The sequence below is a fragment of the Boleophthalmus pectinirostris genome, unplaced genomic scaffold (assembly GCF_026225935.1).
Source record: "Boleophthalmus pectinirostris isolate CB_2022bp ecotype Guang Dong unplaced genomic scaffold, ASM2622593v1 HiC_scaffold_7, whole genome shotgun sequence".
Classification (NCBI taxonomy): Eukaryota; Metazoa; Chordata; class Actinopteri; order Gobiiformes; family Gobiidae; genus Boleophthalmus; species Boleophthalmus pectinirostris.
The window spans coordinates 23,666,057-23,691,887 of NW_026571473.1; the positions used below are offsets into that span (position 1 = coordinate 23,666,057).

At 38.6% G+C, this 25,831-nt stretch overlaps 1 protein-coding gene across 1 annotated transcript in view; it reads left to right on the top strand.

The window, feature by feature from the left end:
• The first annotated feature begins 11,604 nt into the window (after positions 1–11,604).
• Positions 11,605–25,831, top strand: part of prdm5 (PR domain containing 5) — a 45,539-nt gene continuing 31,312 nt past the window's right edge. The window contains exons 1-11 of the mRNA XM_020918901.2: positions 11,605–11,834; positions 12,525–12,608; positions 13,914–14,036; positions 16,544–16,712; positions 17,115–17,292; positions 17,512–17,604; positions 17,685–17,806; positions 20,009–20,088; positions 21,892–21,976; positions 22,332–22,489; positions 23,907–24,000. Of these exons, the coding sequence (XP_020774560.1) occupies positions 11,736–11,834; positions 12,525–12,608; positions 13,914–14,036; positions 16,544–16,712; positions 17,115–17,292; positions 17,512–17,604; positions 17,685–17,806; positions 20,009–20,088; positions 21,892–21,976; positions 22,332–22,489; positions 23,907–24,000 (1,285 nt within the window). The 5' untranslated portion in view covers positions 11,605–11,735. The remainder of the gene's footprint in view (positions 11,835–12,524; positions 12,609–13,913; positions 14,037–16,543; positions 16,713–17,114; positions 17,293–17,511; positions 17,605–17,684; positions 17,807–20,008; positions 20,089–21,891; positions 21,977–22,331; positions 22,490–23,906; positions 24,001–25,831) is intronic.

The window sequence follows — 25,831 nt, forward strand, 5'->3', positions numbered from 1 at the left end:
TTCCAGGCATATTCCCAGTATATTCCCAATATACTTCAAATGTGGTGTGTGGTGGGCAAGTTAGAACGCACTTAATATGCCACGGTCACATGAGACAAATTGTCATTCAGTGAAAAAGAAAAATCTAAATATATATCTTTAAAAATAGTCATCAAATCTTAAATTATGATTTAAAGTAGTTTTGTTTTGCAAATACTGGTGTTGGCAATGCAAATTCCATTTAGTTCATGGTTAAAATCACTACAGCGTTTCTTGTGACTATTTCCAACCTCCTCAGAATAGACTCGGGATCTGGGATAATGGGTGGCTTGGAGCCCTGTTTAACCGTTAGGGCCAGTTAACCACATGTACGACGAGACACAATCCAGATCCACTTGGGCACACGTCCGCACACATACACATTAAGAGTAGTTTCAGGTGAATGGGAATGTTCACTCTGTTGTGGCCAAAGAAAGCAGTTTGTGAATGGTCGCATTTCAATCTTGACCCGGATCTTGGAAAGTTACAGTCCATATTCACCACCAAAACTCACTGTCAATCAAATGGGATATACAAGGAGGGCCCACCTGGTTTGGATTAACCTGCTGTTGCCCTGGAATAATATGGAGAAGCTTCAGGAGAGTCATGGATATGCCCGTAAACCGTCACCAATAAACCCAAATGTTACGACCCCATTCTGAAAAAGGACACTGTGTAAAACCCAGGGCTCTGCAAATCTTATGAGCAGATAACGTTCACATAAGAATATCACTTTTACTGTACCTGAATTTTTACACCAGTTCCATTTGAGAACATTGAAAATGAAATAATTTGATTATCCAGCCAAATAATTTACAGTAAATATAAGATGACATTCAAATGAACTGACTGCTGACACGGTGGGTGAGTGGTTAGTTTTCTTGCCTCACATCAAGAAGGCCCTGGGTTTGATTCCCAATGTTTTCGACTTCGGTACATAATTTGTTGATAGTGTTCTGATTTCAATTACCAATGCAACATGCAACTTAAATGTACAGTATGTGTTGTCCACAGTATGATAACTAAAGATAAATAGGTTTAAAGCCTTACTGTGGCAATAAGCAGATGGTTAGTACAGCTTTAAGACAATCCTCTATTCCAGACCAAGCTCTGAAACTGAGTTTACATGGAACAATGCATTCTTACTGTATTTTACACAGTGTCCTGAATAGTTTATTGAAAAAGTAATTTAAGGAATCTTTTTGTTGATAACATATTAAACAATTTCCTAAAGCAGAATAACAAATGTGGAGTTTACTTTAAAATGTCCTACATGTGTGAATGAGGCCTGCCTTTTGGAAATCCTCCGGTCAACTCCACTTGGTTCTGCATGGAAAGAAACATCACAGACACACGCATTTTGGCCAAGTTCATTCACTAAAACACATGCAAACATCCGCGTACAGAGAAGCCAGTATTCCAGCACTAACCATCTGCAGGGCTCTCTATGTTTATCCTGTGCGTGGTAATGAACGTGGGGCTTTGAAGTCTTAGTTTTGTATACATATGTGTGTATGGCGAGTGGAGACAGACGTGTAGCGCGCCGGTAAGTGGTGCAAGTAATCACAGAAGCGCACGGAAGAGCTGGCTCCAGCTCCTGGTTGGGTTGGTCTGACTACTGCCACTAGATTAGACTTGAGCGCAGGATGAGCAAGTGGTTTTTTGAAACTCAATATGATGCAAAGGAATGCTGTTTATAACGGCTCAATTTCAACTGACACAGAAGACGAAATGCTAACTTCACTCATCAGACAAAGTGGTTAAAATAGTCCCTTATGCTGCACAATGATATGGAAGAATAGAACTGAGCCTACACTCACCATGCTGAGCTATAATCTACTTATGAGAACACAGACTAAACAAAATGTGCATGAATAAGGGTCAAACATGTCTATAATACCTCTATTATAGGATTTGTGCCTTTTGCCCTTAATGGATGATAGAGACAGTACAGAGAGGGGGAAGGGTATGCACCATCACACATTCAGACTGTGTATTTCAAGTGTATGCATAAATGCACTGCCAGCTACAAATGTATGTTCTATTTGACATGACAGACGTAAGATGCATAACAGCAGGATGATGTAAGATCCTAGTGCTGCCACAGCTGCCCTGGGGCAGACTGACAGAAGCAAGATGGCCAATCTGCACCATCTGCCCTCTGACCACCACCAATTACTCACTCACATCATATTCATACTAGGTGAAGTGAGTCAATTGTCTTGCCTAAGGACATGACAGTATGCAGTGGTCTCCCATCCCAGTAAATCTAAAAAAGCTTTTCTGTTCACACTACATGCACATGTTTACACAACATAAGCACATCCACAACATGAGATGAACACAACAGTTCAGACTGTAATAAATACCTTTAGTGTAATTTCGTAATAACAGTCATTTCACACTCTGGCCCTAAGCCACCACCCTATGGTGGAAATACAAGTTCAATGTCATCACTGTCACACCAGGAAACCTGTTGAAAGTTGAAATTAAGAGATCTTGCGTGACAAAATGGTTAATTATATAATGACCACTCGCACAGTAAACAGTAGTTCTTAAATACAGATCAACATGACCTCTGCTGTCAATCAGCATGCTCTGTTCTGCCAAAGTGTCACTCAAACCATCACACCCTAAAAACATGAAGTACAACCTGCCCCTAAGTACTAAAAAGAAAATCTCAGCCCCGTTTTAAAAAGGCATGAATACACTTGCCTGCAATTTCATTCAGAGAGGGTGACATTGATTTAAGATATAGATTGATATATGAACACATGGAAGCATCCACAAAAGATTAGGCTCACTTGTCAGCTTACGCGCTGTTAAATCCTGGGGCACTAAACGCTGTGAAACAGCTTCGAGGAAAATAAGTCACTTTAATTCAGCAGTGACATTTCAGTGCTAGGGAATAACTTTGGTGGCACATTATCAACAGATACACATATAGCTCTGTGAAATATGCTGTTGAAAGGAACAGTATGTTCAGATAATATACTAAATGAACTAGCATGCATCTGACATTTACAAATATAACCTGTGTCAGGGTGTTAAAAGTTGAATGATTTGGGGTATATTTTTGTACACCTTATGGTTGTATGTCATATAGGTTTCTTAGTCTCTTTTTTAACTTTGCGTTGTTTGTCCATTTGTTTGAAATTCATTTGAATAAAAGTGGAGTTTATATTGAATGTGTGCTCTAAATGTAACAAAATTCTTATCTAACTGTTGTAGTTTTTCATGGTCACACCCCTGCCAAAAGCAAACACCACCCAGTTTCAAATCCTGGTTGTGGTTTTATTCTTGCATGGATGGATTTCATAAGGTTTTTAATGTGAAATGAAGCTGTACTAGTCACCAAATGTAACAAGACAACTTCACTTGGATATATGTCTCTTGTGTCTATTGAGTTTATCAGCAGGACATGCACTCCTGTCTAGGGACTGGACAACACATAATAATATCACTAATTGTGAAAAAAAACAAAAAAACAAAACATTCTTATCATGATAATTGTCAACACAGATAACTATCATTTTAAAATCATACAGGAAAACAAACAAACAACTACTTGTCAGGATGTTCTCTTCTAGATCATTGTACTTTTTACTAAGAACAAATCTATAATAGTTGTTTAAATACCAAATTATTCATAAGAGAAAATATTTACTTACATTTTCAAATGATCAAAAGTTTTAACAATCATGACTTGGGGATTTCTTGAAATTGAAATTAGAAATTTTGTGAAATGCAACTCCCTTTGGTTTATTCGTTCAGCCTAGAAACTGAATTTTGGATTGCAGTCTATAGACCCTGATGCCTGTGTATTGTTACAGTCAGTAATGTTTTTACTGGAGTTTATCTCTTTATTTATGCTGGGGAGAAGAAACTGCCATTCTGACAGATGGACTATTCACCCTGGTTCATGTTAACAAACCACGGACAAGGATTAGAAGCCATTATTTAAATGTAGTGTTGTGTTGTGCTGCTCCAACGCCAAACCCTGCTTCTTCTAAATTATGATTTTTTTGCTCTTAACACTCTCTTTAACACTCATACACACGGACAGAGTCTTGCCCCCCACCTGGGACATGGAGGAGTTGCCTGACATAAATAAGTGAATCCAGCGCATTGACTTGAGGCATGGATCATGGTGAAGGCTTTGGTCCAAAACCAGCTACATATTTGTGATTTAGCTGCAGGATCGGCAGGAACGAGAGGCTGATGTCCAAAACCACTGCGTTCCCAGGAAAGGGTGGAGAGCCAGGCAGCAGTGGATCAGCCCAGCGTCAGACGATTGGTGTTAGGATAAGTCTGTGAAGAATTCAAGAGAGCTGCAGTGATCCTGAATATGAGGTTCATTTAGACCACAGTATAATTTAGTATAAGGTCATGGGATTAAAGGCAGATCTAGAAAATATTAAATCCATGATTTAAGAAGCTGAGGGTCAATAGATGTGGGTTTGTGTGTGCGGTGGGTAGTGGTGTATTACATTTAGGCTGTTGCCATTTAGTTTTTTTTTTTACTCTTATTTGGTCATGTTAAAGGTACAGTATGTGACTTGTGGGAGGTGGCACATAAACTGCATGTTTTTTGGAAATACTAAGTTAAAACCACATTCTCAAAGTGTTGTCGGCCTGTAATGAGTGGAGCCCTTTAAACAAGACTAAAACTATAGCTGTTATACCTACATAATTCAGATGTAGATGCAGCTAAGTGAGGCAATTTGAGCTATAAAAAACTGTAATTCAAAATACATAAAAATCATTCAGAGACAGACCACAACAGGATCCAGACAGCCGTGGCCCTATATTACACAAAACTGAGCTTTTATCCATGTTATAATGCTGCTACCTCCTCAAACACACACCTGGAGTTGTGTTTTATTTCATTCACACACATTTGTTATTTGTGTAGTTTGTTTCAGACAAGAACCTAAAATATGAAGTGTGTTAAACATGTGTAAATGTAACAAAACACAACTTTGGCTATGTTTGTGATAAGGAAACAACATTTTAACAGATCTGAAAATAGCGTAATATAAATTCCACTAATAGTTATTATTTAAGTCTATGGGAAGAAATGTATAGGGAATTTACTATACCAGAACCTCAAACCACTCTTAAAACATGAAAAACACTTCCTGGAATATTACCTCATGATGTTTTCAAAAGGAACAGACCAGAGAAGATGTTGAGTTATAACAGGCAGTAATGAACTCTATTGTTTTCGAAGCTCACTGCAATCAGTTAGCAAGAGTATACGGATAGAGCAGGTCATTTAAAGGTGCATTGTGTACATTTTCTGGTCAAGGATCAATCATATGCTTTTCTCCAAGGAGATATTATTGCTTTCTCTACAATGTGTCACAGTGTGGTATTTAATAGGAAAGTAACAGTAACTGAAATATCATGATATCGTATCATCAAAGTTCTCACAATAATATCGTGGACCATCACAATATATCGAATCACAAATCTCTTTGTTTAAATTAAGAGTTATGGTCCAGCATTAGCTAAAAAAAAACCCAGAGGGAACTACATAGACCATGATCCTTTGCTCTGTTTCAATGTAAACTATAATAGAAAATAGAAATAACAGTTCTAAGCACTTTTAAGGCTTAGTACTTTGGATTAAGTCTTGTCAAGGCATTTTAAGAGGAAAAAGTGACATTCACAGTTTTGTTAGCCTCCACAAAATATCGCAATAAGTATCGTATCGCGAGATGTATATCATGAAAATATCGAAACGAGAGATTTGGATATTGTTACACTGTGAGCCTCCCCACCATATCATGAGCTTCCCCACACTATCGAAATAAATACCTTGAGGTTCATACCATGACAATATCGGATCGTGAGACTTGGATATCATTATACCCCTAGTATTTAACCTTTCTATCTCCATGGAGACAAGTACCCCTTTTTTTCTGGGTATTTTTTAGGGATAAAACTACCTGTTATCTAAAAATGTAAGGTAGAGCTGTTTAATGTCATACTGTGGAACATTCCAGGCAGAGCAATAACATATCCACACAAACGAACGGGACGGACCCCCAACCAAAAAGTAACTTGAATCCATTTATTTAAAATGGGGGGAATTGAAAGAGGTTCCCTGGCTGTCCAACCTGTTCCAAGTTTGTATGTGTTTTAGCAGGAAAGTGTGATTCCAATTTACACATTGCAAGGTGTAATCTGTTTTTTCAATAAAAAGTAAAATTAAAAAAAAAAAAAATAAAAAAAATAGGGGAGAATTTTCTAATGTGTGTTTCTAATGCCTTGACATTAGAGCTGTGCAAAAATGTTGAAATATTGTATCATTTACTTTGATGATACAGTATCGATATCGTGGGCTTTTCTTATTTTGTGTAAGAGCTACAGTTGTGTTGACATTTTCACTGTTTGAGTAAAATGGGTGTTTTTCATTTTAACTTTGCAGACTTTGCACAGACTTTGCACAGACTTTGCACACTTTGCACAGACTTTGCACAGACTTTGCACAGACTTTGCACAGACTTTGCACAGACTTAGTGGACTTAGGATGATTTAGCCTTTGTTTTTCACTGAGCTGTATCGAATCATATTGAACTGAAAGTGCACTGTATCGAAAAATGTATTGTATCGTGGTCTATGTATCGAGATATGTATCATATCGACCACTTCTTAATGATACCCAGCCCTACTTGACGTCATACTTTTTCATGGACTAATGTGAAAATAACCATCTCAGTACAATTTTAGCATCTGTGCTGCTCTATATAAAGCCTGGTGTTTATGCGTTGACTTGCACTTTGCCTCGGCCTCTTTGGGGTGGTCCGTGCCCTCTCTCTCCTCCTCAAATCACAGTGAATGTTTGTAATTTCTCACGCGTCATCTGTACATTCATTCCCAAAACTGTGCAGACTGCCTCCCCTTTAGCTCCTGCGTTGTGACCTGGGCTTGTCAAATAAAAACAGCAGTTATTCCGTGACCTCGGCGCTCCAGGAAATAGTCGGGTCCATGCAGCGACAGCCTTGAAATAGGGAGCTGTGGTGAGGGGACTGCGGGGGTTTTGTTGAAACATGAAACAAAAGGTGGTCTGGCCTCTCCATCCACAGTATCAGGTTTGGAGAATTCAGAAAAATGCGCCGTTGCTTGGAAAAATCTTGTATGAGACCATCTGTATATTTGCCAAGCTGAGGTTTCCCCCCAGTGAAAATATTTACTTTGAAAAAAAAATCTCTGAAGTATTTATTTCAATGTCTGTTCCATCGGCGTGTCCTCCGTGTGGTTTGGGCTGTACTTGGTCCTTGTAGACTTCACTGGCAGAGCAGACAGGAGTGATTCCATAGCAGGGTATAGTCAGCTTCACTGTAAGGGCGATAATTCTACTGTCACTGTTTGGCAAAAGTCTAACCAAGTGCAGATTTATCTTCATAGTTATTCAATCCTCAAATGTTCAAATGTCAAAAATCAGCCTTGCCAAATGTCTGACCTCACTCAAGACCTCAAGATTTTTTTTTACTTAAGTAATGTTATTGCATTGCTACAGGGAAACATTGCACTTTGGGGATTTTTTTTTTTTATGCCAGGTGCCCTTCCTGTCACGGACACATACTGTATAACAGAGCAATGTGTAAAGTCAATATTCACAGACACAGTGGGAACTGAACCAACCAACCTCCTATTTGTTGGTAGTCTGGTTAACCCCAAAACCACGGTCAACGTCACTTCTTACTAAGAGATGTCCAAGTTACATTCATGAAATTCAAGATATTTTATTGGTTTAAGCCACGACTCAATATCCTATTCAATTGCACAGGACTTAGCATTACAGACTGTTGCATAATTTTAAATGATTTACTTCACAGGACAGTGCAGCCCCAGTGTGGTAGATATTCACAGGGTGATGTTATGCTACATTTCAATTATAAGACTTGTTAACTGGAGCTATAATGATCCCAAAGCAAACAATGGTTATATTAGTTCAACAGTCTTTAGTTAAAGATGGTATGTTTTGTGTTCTGTCTGTGGTTTCTGCAGGTGTGGCAGGTCAGAGCTGCTTTGAGTGAATGCTGAGTGAAAGTGAATGGTGTGAGGTCTTCAGGGGGGGTCATGACCTTTAATGGTCTTGCCCTGACTGGCCAGAACTCTGACAGAGAGGTCAACACTGATCCACATGGACCAAAGACTGGGACCCAAGACTTAAGACATAAGACCAGGACTGGAAAAGACTGTGTGTAGGGCAAGAGTCAAAGCTTTGGATATAAAGAGCCCCTAGAGCTGGATCAGACTTGTCATCTGTTAAGTCTCACCAATGTCACCAGTGAAAAAGGATAGAAAAGGTGTAGCATCCTATAAGCCTTTAATGGACTGTTGACCCTAGAGCATTAAGAAGTCCAGAGATGGTTCATTCAGAAAAGATTTATTCCATCAACGCTGCTTGGTTGCTTATAAATACTGTTACATTGTGGATGTTGTATTTGTAGGATATAACGCACTATATAGACAACCCCAATCTGATATCTAAAAGCTAATTACTCTTTTCTATTGTAAACAAATAATCACAAAGTATGCAAACTGCAGCATAATCATTAACTTCACTCTTCTGAACTGGCTGTCATTGAGGCTTGGTGTCAGGTCAAGCTGTGAACAGAAAAGCTGGCTCGGCTAATTCATCACCATACAATAGATCAACCAGTCCTGAGTAATTACAGACCATTGAGGAGGTTTTCCATGTGGCTCGCATTACCATGGTGACTGGTGTGATTGACATCTATCTCTCTAATGAAGTGAATAAGCAGAAACAAGTGCCTTAAAGTACAGATGGATGAGAGCATGCCTATGTTTCCTCAGCCCTATGTTCCCTCTGAAAGGACTCTGAATTATCCCTTTAATGCGGTATAAAAATAAAAATAACTCGAGTTTAATTTTGAGAAAAATCTTACAAATAAGGGAACATAGGACGACCCCAAATGGGTGACTGGTTACTAATCCAAGTTACTAATCAAGCCTTATTTCTTCAAAGAGATTCTGTATGATTCTGTACTTTTAACTGAGCTATCATAAAGGTGTACACAGTTTCTGTAAAAGGTTACAGTATATTCATTATAGACTTTTATTCAAAAATAAACATTGGATGAATGGCATCTATTGGCCTGGCCAGACATGAGCTCTCTGTATTACAGAGGATCTCTGTCTGGTCTCTCAGATTTGTATATCCAGCACACCTGTCTTCAAGTAACTACAGGTTTATGATGCTTCACAGAATTTACATTGCACAAGTACTTCTTTTCAGGACAGACCCTATGGAAATGGCACTGATGTCACTAGTGAAAGACTAATTATGTTGCTCCGCTCACATCAATAGTCTTGCCAAAGCTAATGTCTGGAGAGGAGTCAGGAAACACTGGCACAGACAGACAAATGCACCAGCCCATTGACTTTCAGCTAAACATGTACATCATAATTCATTCTCCACTGTAATCCTCAAAACGACAGCTGTGCCCTCAGCCAATCAGAGCCCAGCCCAACACGCAAACAGGAAGTGATGGGCATAAACACCGACTAAAGACACAGTAAACAAAACCAAGCAAACACTAGTGCAAGGCTGATTAAAGGGGAGAGACATTTTCTGAAGAGGTGTTCGAATACACAAAGTACACAAACAGACAGTGATGAGACATGATCTAATCTCACGGCGCTGAGTGAAAGTCAACAAATCAAGGTGAGGCCAGATGGAGACGACAGGATGTAGGCTAATGTTAGGTCTGAGTTGCTCACTTCAATTGACTCCAAACATGTTCATTACATGGGTGTTTTTCCATGTCGTGAGAATAGCGCAGGCAATCACCTTCTGACAAACAGCTGCCTTCTAAGAAGTCTTTAACATTTCAGTGTTTCTGCACAGTGTAACAATGACAAATTCTCTGACTGGATGATAAAAGCTCACCAAGTTTGTTCAATAAATGAAGTGATGCAAGTGCCTAATACAGTCTCTAACTTTTCACACCAAGTAGCCTACCTGTTATATAGGGCCTCCCTAGGTCGACAAAGTCTAGTCTAACAAAAACACTACACTAAAACAGATTTAAACCTGTGCTAAAATAACTTCATATTTGCCAGATCTGCAAAATACCAATCTTTAATGCCCTAGACCTGTGCTCTTACTGTTTTGAAAAGGGTATTGCAATCACAAATTAACCTGGGCTGCCAGTCTAAACCATACACTTGCAGAGGACACATATAATGTTTCTCAGTATATAAAAAGGCCATGCCTCATACGCAGACTCAGAACCTCCTGAATTAACTCAGAGATGATTGGCTGCAGGCACTGGGGTTTAGGTAACGAGGATTCAAATCACTGTGAGTCCATTTAGGTTTAAACCAACTGGATTTCAGCACTGGAGCTGGCAACCCAGACTCACGTGAGGCTCATTCTGTGTTCTGATTGGATAATTATCTTTAGAAAAAAAACATAAAAGAATAATCAAATCAGCATTAGAAATGTTATCAGCAACACTGACCTAATATAATAAAACATCCACTCAGAGCAATATGATCACAAGTGAGTATCCCATCTAGGTACTTTGTATTTGAAAAACACACAATGAATTACTAATGTACTTCAGCAGCCGGTGTGTTGCACTGAGCTGGTCCAGAGCCTGTTCTGTGAGGCTGCACATTTGAATGTTGGTAAACTGTGGTTTAGCCCTGGCCTGGTGCAGTCACAGGGTCAGTGTGTGCACATGTTGTTGACACAGAGTGGTTTTGAATCAAATATCCGATAAATCAAACGCAGCTCAGCAACAAACAGAGCTCTGTGATAATCCGTGTATGGTCCAGTCTTCTTTTCAATTTTGAGTCAAATAAAAAACTAACCTCAAACTATTAAATATAACTGTATATACCACTTTATTGTAGCTTATATATTGTTTTCCCATTAGTAACATGTTATCCACAATACATGCACTGACCTTTGTTTGTTAATTCAAGTATTTCTGTAAATAAACGTAAATTTAAAAAATAACTACAGGGCATGAGAGTGCTTTACCTTAGTGCCTTCCTTGAAAACTCAGTGTTTGAGGTTACTGGAGTTCCAGACAAGGAAGATACATCCATGGACTTGTATTTTGAGAGCCACACCTTGCAGGGGGCAGGGCTGAAACAAAAACATAGCATTCAGTACCACACATTAGTTTGGGCTACTGGAAATAAAGGCAATCCCACCAGTTCAACAAGACCTTTTACGTGCATTTGCCTGCTTGAGAACTGGAGCCACAACTTCACTGAGAAGTGCTCAAGCAGGAGTTGGCAGCCCATGAGTTGTAGTCAGCTCCATACAATAAAAATAGCTTATAGGTTTCAGGTTTATTATTTTTTACATATCATAGACTACGCACTGATTTAGGAAGCTAATACAAAATGCTAAAAAGCCACATTATTTGCATGATATTGTGTATTTGCAGTGACAGTGAGTGGCTACTACTATCGCATTAGTCCCAGTCCAGCGGTGCCAGCTGAGCAGCTCTGACAGGCAGCGTGGCAGAGAGTGTTGCTTCTGGTAACAAACTTTGGACCAATCAGAGCGCAGCTTGTTTTCCTGCAGCAGAAGACACAGAAGTTGAACCTGGATCTCTCCACGAAGAATCCGCGCTTTAAATCAAACTGTCAATGCGGCATTACTTCTGCTAACACACGCGACAACCAATTTATGTCAATGTAGGAGGCAGATCTCAGAAATGACAATGTTGGGTATGTACGTGCCAGACAGATTTTCCCTCAAATCGTCTAAGGTCCAGGATGGAATCGGTCTTTACACAGCGAGGCGGGTGAAAAAGGTTTGTTTTTCCTCTGATCGGACATTTCTTTAGTTTTAGCACGTCTAAAACTTTGCCTAACCCCAGATTCTTTCACTTTGATGCGTTTAATCCGCTATAGTCCTCCTGGTTGTTGTCAGAAACATGAGAGAGAGAGCCCCGGGCAGCTCTGACGTGAAGTGCCACGTAGCTACAGTATGGGCTCGTGCTCCATAACAAAGCTGCTCACGTCGGAGGAAGGGTCGCGCGACTGTCTCGTGCGCAGCGTAGTGGCTACATTTTACACGCTTAACTGTTTCAGCGTATTGTGTCTGTCTTTACCTGTGGAGTACAATGCAGATGACAGTCCTTTAAAAGTCTGTGGCAATCCCAGGAGAGTATTTTTATTAATGCATCAAAATGATTAAGCATCTTATTACAACTTCTCTTAACTAGATGTCACATGTGCTGCCGTCAACTTCAGTGATAAGACAGCAGCACGACTAGAATACAACAGAGTTAGGCCACGCCCCCTGACTCTAGGAACTCCTGGAAGTACAATGGGAAAAATAGAGCGATTTATTTTCATTTTTATAGCAAGCACACTTCTGTGGCTGTCCAGTTTATAGCAGTGTAAATCTTACACATACTGTAGTTTGTTGTAGCTTACAGTTTGTTAACCCTAATCCTTGGGAAAGTGTTTGACATGTAACATATTGTTCATTTATTTAGGGAGAAAAGTTTGGTCCATTTGCTGGAGAGAAGAAGCTGCCGAGTGAGCTGGATGAGAGCTCAGACACAAGGCTTATGTGGGAGGTAATTGCACACATCCTAGAATAAATGCTTTTTTTGTCTCTCTTGTTGAACAGACATAAGACAGTGTATGAAAGTTGGACCTGTTGCACTATGACTAAAAGTTAAAGTCCTTTATTTAGGCACCGGGGACATGCTGACATGTTTTGACTACAAAGTGGTCTTCTGGGAAAACACCAAGTATGAAAGCTGGTTTGAAAATGCCAAGCTAATTTGATTCACAGTATCCACCTTATTGAGGAACTTGCCACAGGCGGGTTCTACTCCTCCTGATTTTGAGGAGCTCCTTGGAAATGAGATGGCAAAACATCTCAAGGACCTTATCCTCTAAAAATATAAATTAGAAATTTGTGTGATTCTGCATACGACAGATCATATTATACAGATTACGTAGTCGTTTTCAAGCCACCAACAACATGGGCATTGTTTTAGCCGGCAAGACTTCTCTCTATACATCCATTCAAATGGATTGGTGTCCGGCTTAAACTGGCATTGCCAACATGAACAGAAGTGCAGGTCAGTCTAACGTGGCAGAACAAGATGGAAATGTTTTGATATTTTTACTACAATAAATAACAGTTTACTGTAGCTCCAACCACTTTGGCAACAAAGGCATTTTTCCTAAAATAAATGCTAGTCCAACCTGAAAATTATGCTATTCTAGTCTTTGTGCTACCCCCAAACCCTGTAAAATGAGAGGTTAATATTAGTTAGGGCATCTGATCTAAAATGTTAGGGTTAGGCCCCATTCAGGATGCACAATAATAGTGTATAATTCATGCTTGCACATCAAAAGGCAAGCGATGAAAGCATGGAGTGTTTTAGGTAAGGGGTTTGAAAACAACAATAATTTCTATGCCTCATTTTTGAGAAGAGAGAGAAACGGATATGACTTGTTATTGAGGCAGGGTGTAGTTGCCCTGTGAATGTATGACAACTCTACCACTGAGCCACCCAACGTTCCAGGTTATCTGATGAATACAATCAATTTCTTGGGTTAATTTTCTGAAATGAGGCATCTTTGTTCATACAAAGGCCAGATTGGAGAAAGAAAAGTGAAAGAAACACCGCCCCATCCATGCAACCCCTTTATTTGAAAGATAGAGTAAGATGCAGAACAAATGCACATATAAATAGCTGGAGACATGTCTTATTCCAAAGGCTGTGATGTAGTTATCTGTAGCTGCCACATTGTAAGGCTGTGCTCAGTCCACATGATGAGGTGCTAATGTGTAGAAGCCAGACACTTTGATGTATCAGGACAAAGGCAGCGAGTGGGTAAGCTGATACTCCTCTGTTTTCTCCCAGGTCCGCGGCAGCAAAGGAGATGTTCTGTATATTTTGGACGCCAGTAATCCGCGTTATGCCAACTGGCTGAGGTTCGTCCACCAGGCGCCTTCTCAAGAGCAGAAGAACTTGGCAGCAATTCAGGTATATTTTCTTTTCGCTGGACAATGACTCCCTAAATGAGCGGCAAATTGTCCTGAAAGGGAAAAGACATCTTCATTTTAGAAAGGGTTGATTCTCTGGGATTCAATACAAGTGTTTACAAGCCAGAGCAAGGGACTGCATGCCCTGTATTTCTCCAATCAAAGTACAGCTGCATGCATACACTGCACTCTGACTAGGATTGATGAGGCTTTCGTAAACAGCAAACAAATATTTGTTTCCCAATGTTTTGATCCACTATGTTTAAAAAAAATAAAGTCAAAACAACTTGTTGAGCAATGAGATGTAATAGAAACAAATTACTTGTCAACAAGGCATTTTCTAATCTGTCTGGAACAGAAGTGATGTGTTTATCTATAATGTTAGCAGCTTTTGAGTAGTCAACAAATACAAATACACTAAAATAAGATGACGTTTTTGATTTGCATTGTGGAGTTGTTGTAGAGCTCTTGAGCTACGCTGACACGTGGTACAGGTACAGCTATTATTCCTTTGGGTTTTTTTTCGAATGGGAGGGACCCTATTAATTAACCAAAATTATTGCCAAACGAAGGGACCAAAAATATTTAGTTTGTTATATCTTCATGGGTTTGTTTTAGGGATTCTCTTTTATTTTTCACAGACACTACATTGACAAGCTTTACGTAAACAACAGTATCCAGACCCGTACTAACCAAACAGCACTAACTAGCTCTAAATCTGAGTTTAAGCCCTAACCATAACACTCTGACATCCACCCTCACATCTCGTCTCTGTGAAATGTCACCTCTGTCCCTTCCAAACATAAATAGGATTATTCTTTTCAAAGCGGATGAAAAATATAGCTGCAGAAATGAAGTGAAGATGAACATTTGGGGTCTGAAGGCAAAGTCGCTGCTATTCATTTGAAACTGTCCTCTGTGATTGGTCGTTTAGGGGTCGTCCGTGCGTTTTTAAGCTCTGCCTTCTATCAACTTTGACATTTATTGTGCGGCTTTCCTCTTCGTAATCATTATTTATGTATATTTAGAATCCCATTGCTAAAACACTAGCACTGGGTTGATTTTATTAGCATGACCCAGAAGACGCCAAAGTTAACGATAACATTTTTAAGCGGTTTGAGCTTTTGACCCCTGACCTCAATCAGCCTTGGTTAACTGTTGTTTTTTGGATCTAATGAGTTCAACATTGGGCCAAACTAAACAGTAACTTATTGTTGATGTCCTTAAAATGGATTCAGTGTTTCAGCAATCAGACATAATGATTTGCCATTATGCATAAATATATTAGCAAAAGGCTGAATAGTTTATAGTTGTATGATCCAAAAATACCAAGGCTTTTTAAAGTAAATCGTGTGCTTTGTTGTTTTACTGCCAAAAATACTAAAAAGCTACAACCTCTTTTTTTTTAAACCATCTATATTATTATACTATAATAATATACATATGCATTTGAATAATACTTACGGCGCCATGCATGTATCTATGATGTGGGTTTTACTGCTGTAGCTATAGATGCATAATCCAGTCGGTCAGACAGTTCAAAGAGTCTAATGAGAAAGCTGATGTCTTTAAATGGGCTCCTTGTGTTCAGCCATACGTTGCTCTTAGCATTAACTCGTGTAATAATATCTTTTAAATGAGGCAGATAGCATAAGCTAACAGTTGCTAATGTACTCTCTGCCCCCTTACTGGCACGCCACACAGCACACTAGTCATTATTGTTTTACACAGCAACTGAAGTGACTTTCCTGCTCTGAAAAAAGTTTTACCTTGCTAGAAAAGAAAAAGAACAACTAACAAACTAGATATAAACTGATTTTTTTTTTCATGGCTGTTGATTAGCCTGATTCATCAGCCATTTTCACTTCGTGGAAACTGTCTGAACTCGCAACGGTCTACTTGGACGGTAGGCAGGTACTTTTTTATTTAACCAATTGCTGCTATTTGGTCGTGATGTATGTAATGCACCTCTAACGGGGCTAACTGGTATATTAAGCTTTTCCCAAATCTTGTAGGAAGAAGGGCAATGATGTATTTCCCCTTGATAAAATTCAACAAACACTCTTTTTGTTCCGGCTTTAAATCCTCGTTCTCAGGAATCGTTACCAACACAGAAATGTACGGCTTCGTCTATGTCCATCTTGACTGCTTTGTTTACTGTTGTGCTGTACCACAAAAGGGACCCAGACAGGCGCTTGAGTTTGACGTCATGGCTTCACAGCTCTTCTCTGATTGGCCAGTGCGTGGTTTACAACTTCTGGGGTTCTTACAAACCGTCTAGTGTATTTCGATTCTTGACCTAGTCACTGGAGAGAAATGAAATTGCGCAGAGGCACTAGCCTGGCTAGATATTAATACTGATTGTTTAGAATCCAGAGGAAACCAATTCTTACCTAAAAACTGCAAATATCAATGTGATACATTTCTAAAAAGTAGCAAAATTGAATCTAATGCTATTATCTATTCATGTTTAATACATTTGTGCATTTGTTTTTTGTTGTGTCTTAGGATGGAGAGAACATCTTCTACCTGGCTGTGGATGACATAGAGACAGACACGGAGCTCCTGATTGGCTTCTTGGACAGTGACATGGAGGAGGAGGAGGAGGAGGAGGAGGAAGAGGACACTAAGGATGAAGATGAGAACAGCAAAGAACCCAAACATTTGGTTGAGATGGGTACAAAACAATTTTTTCATGTAGTTATGAACTGAACCTAGTTTTGGTCTGTTTTTTAATTCTAATATGTAAATTGAGTTAAACTTGACTTAGAACTTGTTTTTGATGTTTATATTAGTCAATTATCACCACAAGATCAACATACTATGTGGATATATGTCCTACTCTCTCAAAAACTCTTACAGGAATAAAACACCTGTCTGTTGGTCAATGTGGAAAAAAAAAAAAAAAAGAAAATCTTGATACGTTTTCCCATAGGCCCAACATAAAAATAGTTGTTCATGAAAATCCTAAAATGGCTTGTAATCTTAGAGTTGCTACAGTCAGTGCCTGTTCATAACACAGCCACAGAAATTATTTCCATGTTTGATCTGTGGCTTCATTATGACCCACTCTTTTCAGAACTGGTCATAAAGAAGGAGGACCACCCCTGCTTGCTGTGTGAGAGCAGTTTTCCCAGTGAGGAGATTTTGGCGGCGCACCTCCAAAGCCTGCACCAGAGGCCCAGCACGGAGGAGAAGGAGTTCAAATGTAGAAACTGTGGCAAAAAATTCCCCATCAAACAAGCTCTGCAGCGCCAGTAAGTTTACAACTCCATCACTCACTTAAAACCATTGTCGTATAACGTTTCTTTGACTGCGCGCCATTGCCTTGTCCTTTAAACGTCAGAAAATTGGTCCAATATTATTCATCCAGACATAATCCATGGTTTAGTTAAATAGTTTAGTCTCCAAAGTACAAAATGTTGACATGTTAGCGTCAGATAGCTAATAGGTTTTGACTTGAAATTCTGCTTTAGTGTTTTGCATTGCTCCGAATCGCTGGATCCCTCAAGCGACTCCAAAGCACATGAGTGTTCGCTCTGCCATAACACTTTCAGCTCCGAGTCCAGGTAAGCGGGCAATAATTAGGTCAGTGCAATTTAATAAAAATATAATAGTTTTAATTAATATGTTTCTTTGCTTTCTGTAGTTATGAGCAACATAAAGAAGCCTGTAAAGGAGACGCCAGGTTTATTTGTAAAGCAGAAAGCTGTGGGAAAAGATTCAAAAGCAAAGATGCCCTGAAGAAACATAAAGGAAATGTCCACTCAGGTAAATATATCACAGAGGCAATACCCAGACCGTTATGTTTACATTTTGTGTATAGCGGCCAATTGCGCAAGTCATTAAAAAAAATCAGGGTTTAAATTTTGTGCTGAACTTCCAAATTGTCTTCAAGGAAATATTTAGTTTAGCACATTTTTTTTTTACAACAAAAATGCACTGTGTTACCATAGAAAAAGCTCAAATCAACAATACCAGTTTAAACAGGACTAATATTGGTTCAAGATAAGCTATACATTAACTACAGTGTATATTTAGCTTTGCCTAACAGTACCTTTTTCAGTGCGCACCAATGCCACCATAACATTTCAGACTGAATATTTTTGAATGAGAGTGCCATCTGGTCCATGTCACAGGGGTAGAACACTTCTCCATACAGCTCATATCGCACTTATATTCCCACACAGGCCATTTTCCTCCTCCCTCAAACATCACATGGAGTTAATAGTCCATTAGCAGAATCAGCTCTGGAGGAAGTGCAGCACAGGGCTCATCGGGGATCATTTAAAATCACAGCCATGTTGAGACACTTGTCTAATTACTCGGGCTTCATAACTGCTGACCTGAGTGCTCTGGGCGGCTCACTCGCTCACATAATTGGTCTTCCACTGCCGTTCTGTATCAGATATAGGGCAGAGGGGAAATGTGAGGGCTGAGTTTAGATTTAACTCAAGATTAAGAGGCGAGTTTTGGACATAAACAAAACTGAGACCTATACTATTGTCATACCAAATCTTACTCAGTATACTGACTTAGAACTATCTTAAATTGAATAATATAATAATTACTTCAATACAGGCAATAAGGGTATGACCAGGGGGTATCCAGTTTAGCAGAAACTTTAATTCAAGTTTAACTTATTCCTTAAAGCTCACACAAGGCTTTTCCAGACAGGCTCAAATCCAGTTTCCATTGTAACTTCATGAGATGAGCTTGCTTTTTTATATATATAAATATATATCTGCTTAATTTGCCAAACCAGGCATATGAACTTTTGTTTTTCTGGGACAGACTCTGCACCAGAACAAAATCCAGGGTAAACTACGACAAAACCAAGGCTAAATCAGTACTGAACTTGCACTAAACCAGACCTAAACAGAGAATGAACTGAAGCACAGTCAGCAACAGTAGTTGCCAATGACTGAACCAGAACTACACCAGAAATCATAAACAAACCAAAACTTTGACTACAGCACAAGTAAACATTCTCAACCAGGGCCACCACTCACTCAGAACTAACCGTAATCTGAGTACCACAATAAAAAGCCTGTGTACCTCCAGTGGTAACAGCAACACAGTTTTAGAGGCACAAGAACAGAGCATAGACCAGTGTATGTTTTACCAGTGTGGTCAGGACTGGGCTGTGTGGGTGTACCAAACAGGAAGTGCATCAGACTGACAGATGTGGGTCATGTGACTCAGATTGGGCAGGGGGGTGGGTGTTTAAAACCTCTCACAATGGTGATCAAAAAAAAAAAAAAAAAAAGTTTCGGTTGATGAGTAAAACCTTTGCTGTTTCTTTGTAGCGACATAATGACTTCACAGATCATCATTGTTTTATTATGAGCCTCTGTGAAGCTCTTTGTTCTCTCCTCAACACGTTTTATTGTTTTGTCCAGTCCACTTACAGAAGGGATGAAAGTCTTTTCATAGAAAGCGATTTGCAAGGCTCTACAAATAAAGTTGGATCAGTACGGATATTATTTTCTGAAAATTCTCAGTACAGAAATTATTAAAAGACTCTTTCAGCATTTTCACACCAAAATAATAATATTGTACTAAACTATTTATCAAGTTAATTAAGTTAAGATTTCAAGCTGCTATTGGTGGTTTTCAGATTCTTTCAGATACGATTGATTACATTGTACTTTCAGTAAAACATTTTTAAAAGTATATTCACCAATGTTTAACCTGATCATTTCTATTATTAAGTAGACCTTAGCACACCACTCGCTATACTGCAAAAAAAAGCATTTTTACAATATTCTTTTTACCTTCCTCCATCTGTACTAAATGTTATTGCCGTACAGAATGCTGTGAAATTATCTGAAACCCAGCAATATTGTCTTATTATCAAATTACATACCTTACATACAGTCACTAGTAGCCCAATAAAAATACAGTGTACTAAAACATAGCCTTATTTGTTTTTTTCATAGTTATTGTACATTTCTTTGTGTGTATTTCCAGGCAGTGCACGGCGGAAACTGACTTGCACCATATGTAACAGAAAGTGCTCGTCTTCTCTGAACCTCCAGGAGCATCGGAAGGTAAAGCTCTCCTCAGACAGTAGACTCAGGATTTAAACAGATTAAACCATTTCACTGCTAAGTATCTCTCTACTTTCTGGCGCTTATTCTGGAGTTTTCTATACCCCATGTGAATATGACAGCTGGACAGACTTCTATATAACGTGTTACATAAAGTGGAAAAAGCTAACACTGCAGTTTTGTTACATTCACATACTATCTTAGCAATGAATCGTGTATAACATTTTCCAATGCGCTATTTAAGCAGGTCCAAGGATGAAAAGTCCAAATAAGTAAAATATAGGCATGCTTTGAATCCCAAAAGAAATAGTATATACAGTAATAGTAGCAGAAGTACATTTAGTAGCAGTAGCAGTAGGATTTGCTGTACTAATAAAAGACACAATACTAGAAGCAGTCGTAATAGTATTTGTCATAATGCTAGCAGCTGAATATGATTGTTTTTTGAAGTAGCAGTAGTTTTAGCTGAGTACAAGTTTTGAGTACTTGTACCGCCTCTGGGTAGTAGCATTAGTTGGTCTTGACCCTTGTAATAAGACAGTGATAAATCCTCTTATAATGAATTAACTTGTCCCTTGATGTTGTTCATTAATTTTCGCTGGTCAGCATCCATCATGCAGATTAATTAAGAGGTGCTCATTTGTTTCTGTCAAATTAATGAATTACTGAGCTATTTGGGAACATCTACATTTTTTATGACACATAGAAAAGACAAAGTTCACCTGGGTTTGGAGTTGGCAGCCATTTTAGTTATTTTTTTGCAATTAATATTCTACCAAAACTATAACCACTACTCCTACTACTAGTCTCACATAATATTATTGTGAATTATATTGTAAGTAAGGCTGTAACAATATCCAAATCTCTCAGTACGATATTATCACGATATGCATCTCGCTTTACGATATATTTTGGAGAGGATAATATAATTGCAGATAGGGCACTTTTTTGCTTTTAAAATACCTTGACAAGATATTGGTGTGAATTATTTCCATCATAATCCCAAGAATTAAAGTAAAATACATATTTCTTTGTGTTGTGTGCGCTGAAATGAATCATGGGATATGTAGTTCACCATGTTTATAAGGTGTTGCTACTATAAAACCACGCATTTAAGCAAAGAAACTTGTAATTCTATATATTGTGACAGCCCACGATATTATTGTGAGACTTTTGACGATACAATATTACAATATTTTGGTTATTGTTACTCTGGTTGGTTATTCCTAATTGTAAGTTACTGTTTCTATATTTTTCCCTAAGACAGGACAGCTGAAAACATGTCAAAGCTTGATATTTTAAACTCCTACTCTTATATATGTACAAATAGCTGAGAAGAGAAAAGAACACCCCATAACATTTTTATCATATATACTTTAAAATATACAGCTCTCTCAATTTTGTAACCACTGAGACTGTCGATAAAGTTGTCCAAGATTATTACAATAACAGGTTAGTTACACAGAGTACACAGTGGAATAATCACGCACTCCTCACAAAGACAGCGTCGCCAAAGAAGCTTAGCTCTGCCATTATCGTCATTTAGCTGAACACGCTTTTGCATTAGCCACTGTGACAAGAGGGAGCTGCCGAATTAGCATATGCTATTGAAGCTGTTCATCTGGGAGCCATTCATTGTACAATTATTATTAGGTTTGAAAGTTTTCATCACTTTAATTGCTTTTCTGCCTTTAGCTGTCAATGTAGAGAAACGGACAAGCTCTACTTCCTGTTAACCATTATGAGCACAATGTTAACCCATCAGTGTTGAGATTGTTGTGTGTTTTTTTTCCCTCACTCCAGATACATGAGATATTTGAGTGCCATGACTGTGACAAGAAGTTTATCTCCACCAATCAGCTCAAACGCCACATGATCACGCATTCAGGTGAGAAAAGTACCGTTACTTTAGGATCTATATATTACAAATTGGGCTGGGTACTGCTTAAAGGTACCAATAGAGTACTGAATAAAAAGGTTAAGTATTTAATAAACCAAAAACTGCTACCAAAGTGTCACCACAATTGACAAAAAAACACACTCTTATTCTGTTATGCAGATCTAGATAATTACAACAATACAATTTTCATACACATTACAGGAATATTTATGAAAAAAGTACAGTTCAAGTTCTAGTACCAAAATCAGGTATCATTCAAGTATTGGCACACAAAAGTAACTGAAAGGTAACCAGCCCTAATTATATAAACATTTTAAGCTGAATTATGTTTGTGATCCTACAGAAAAGCGTCCGTACACATGTGAGGTGTGTAATCGCTCGTTCAAACGACTGGACCAGGTCACAGCGCATAAGATCATTCACAGTGAAGACAAACCATACAAGTGTAAACTGTGTGGGAAGGAGTTCGCTCATCGAAACGTCTACAAGAATCACAAGAAGGTGAGTCAATATGCAATTTAACTGGAGGCTTATGGGTAATTTATTGTTATTGAGGATATCTGTTCAATCGTATCAGCTGGACGTCTTTGAACAAGTCTGTACATTGCAAGTGTTACTGCAGATTCACCGTTGTTTTTCTTATGCAGCACTGATTTGGTGACAGCTCATTAAGTAGCAAAATGGTCTATTCTGTGGTAAAACTCGGTCAAAAAAATGCCCTAAGAGACCACGTATAAACAAGAATTAAAAAGTTAGTTAGTTAGTTAGTTCAAGATGCATTATGCAACTTTTCCAGAGGAGTTTCCACCATCTTTTTGTCTACATGGAGATTTGATTGCATTGCCTAGAATGTTACACAGTATGGCATTAAACTTGATCTTGATCTCTATGGCGTCAAATAGGTAAATTATAATAAAATCTACTTTTGGATTAGGTAAATTATAAATTAGATTTTAGGGAGAGGTAACCCAGCTCACACAAAAAAAAGTTTGACCTATAAAAATACATGTAATTTAATAAATCCAAACGTTTGAAGTCCTGCTGGGGAACATTCGAGGTAAAGCATTAACATTTCACTAAGACAAGCAGGTAATGGACCACCAGAAAAGTTACACAGCGCTCCTTTAAAGAGTGACTTATTCACTCATTGGCCATTGTTCATTATGTCTTGGCAGTAGTTCAGTCCTTCAGGCCTGTGTGTGTGGTGGTCTCTGAGGTCTCTGTGCCGGTGTTTACTTTGGGGATTGAGGTGTCATTCAGACAGATAGGAGCGCGGGGCTGGAGGGGGACACAAAAACAGAAGCACTTTGAACCCTGGGCCCCTGGAGCTGCCCGTCTTCATCAAGTCAACAAACACAAACTCATGTGAAGACCTTAATCCTCTCTCCTCCTCCTCACACAGAGCTAAGAAATGCCACTAGGGTACAGCTCCACTTACACTTCATAAACACGCTGATTTTGTTTTTTTCCCTCTTCTTGCTTTTTATTGCTACATCTATCTCACTCTCTTTCTCTCTCTACCTCTTCGTCTCTCCCTCTCTTTTTCTCTATCCCTTGTTCCCTTTATTTCTCCCCAACTTTCTCTTTTGTTCTCTTTCACATTCCTCTTTCTGTCTTTTTTGCTTTTTGCTTTACATCATTCTCTCTCTCACTCCCTGTCTTATCTCTCACTCTTCCTCTGCCTCTCTCTTTTCTCTCTCTTCCGCTTTCTTTTTCTCAATTTCTCCATCTCTCTCACTCCCTTGCTCTCTCTCTCGACTGATCTTACCCCGCCTTCTCTCCCTCTTTCTCTTTCTTTTACACCCTTTCTCTCTGTTCCTCGACTGATCTCACTCTCTTTCTCTTTCTCCCTCTTTCCCTTCCTCTCTCTCTCTCCCTTTCTCTCTCTGTACCCTCTGTCTCTCTCCCTCTCTTCCAGACACACTCAGAGGAGCGGCCCTTTCAGTGTGAGGAGTGCAAAGCCTTATTCAGGACCCCGTTTTCGCTGCAGCGTCACCTACTCATCCACAATAGTAAGTATATCAAGTGTCGTTGAGCTGGAGAGGTTACTTAAGCAAATCCAACATTTCTGTGGCCAAGTGTGTTGTCAGGTTGTCATTTTGAAGACAAATAAATAAGATTGTAAAAAAAATAATTATCATAAAAACTCTGCAAACTAACTAACTAAACTAACTCCATCTTGTACTCTGGTACTCAAACAGTGTCTTAGTTTCAGTTTAGGCATACATTTGCAGTTCATTATGATAAAATGTATAATATACACTTAAACTAACCAATATTGTTTTGTTTAATCCAACTATTAGGTAGGCTAGAGATTGACCAATATGGGTTTTGTCATGCCTGATGCTGACACTGATTGTTTAGAATCCTGAGCAACTGATGGCCGATGAGCTCTGCCGATATTTTTGGAGCAATATGTTGTTATTTTTCTCAAATTATGTCATTTAAATTTACTATAAAACCACCCACAGTCCTTTTTAAACCTCAAATCTATGAGATAGCGCTGTCACAATTTGTGCAGTTGTCTTATCGTACTAAAATTATCAAATAAAGCTTTATGGTATTCTTTAGGCAGTTGATCAGCCAAAACAAAATCAACATGTGCTGGAAATTTAAGGCCGGTAGCAGATATCTAAAACAGGCAGTATTTCTGCTTGAGGTGTTTCGGTACATTTACAGACGTTTCCATTAAAGCCTACAGGAAAACAGTCATAGTCTTAGGAAACCAAACATGCCTTATCACCAGCTGTTTCCAGTTTCTGCGTCTCTCCCCAGTTTGAGATTAGATAATGTTGGGGTGTTACTCTGATACTATACACTTTTTGTTCAAAAAACAGCTCCCAATATAAATACAGGTACAATATATGAAATTATATTGATTTTGGCTGGAATATTACAAACTGGGAAGTTCGTTTCGGCTTGATGCTATCTGATATTTGAACAATTATTTGTAAATACAGAAGTAAGTACATCTGGAAGGATTTAGACATACGGCCAACTGAGCAATGGCCAATTTCTCCTCGAAGAAACGCAACATAAAACTAAAAGAAGATGTCACCAAACTTGTCAAGTTTTGGTACATTAAATCCTACATTCCATATTGGGTTATGAGAATGATAGAAAATCAGATGCTAATCAATACTAAAACTATTATCAGAACTAGACTCATTTGAGCCGGTATCAGTACTAAAAAAGTTTTATTCACAGGACAGAAATGAACCTCTTTTAAATGGCTTTAGAAAGTATAATGATTTAACGTTGAAAATGACATTCTATTGTTTTTATTTTATGATTGTGGTATTAAAACTGGTTTTGAGGATCTGTCTGTTCCTTACTATTGAAATCAAGTTTGAAATTTTACTATTGTGACAACACTAGTCCATACTGCTCATTATAGAAATAGATTTTCAAATAGAGTTTCTATCAAAAACTCATCTTGGTCATAGCGTCCTGGGAAATGCCTTAAACTCCAGACAAGTTGTATAACATTTCATACGTGATAATTTTACAGTGATTGATTTATTGTTCTCTCCCTGTTATTACACGCATTATTCCTCTAAATGCATGCCCTCAATAACCCCAAATATTAGACGACAATGCGCTTTTATTTGCTCTGTTTTATCTGCACGCACTGCCCTAATCCTTTGTCCAGATGCATGCACTTTTCCCCTCAGACATGCTGAAGGACGATGGATAAAATACATTTTCTAAGCATGTTCGTTCACTGATAGTCTCTAATCTGTGCATATTTACAATAACCCCAGATATCCCATAATCCCTTTCCTGTGTCAACCTCCCACTGGGCTGATGCAGAGTGCTGCCCATGCGTTCTGCTTGGTGGCT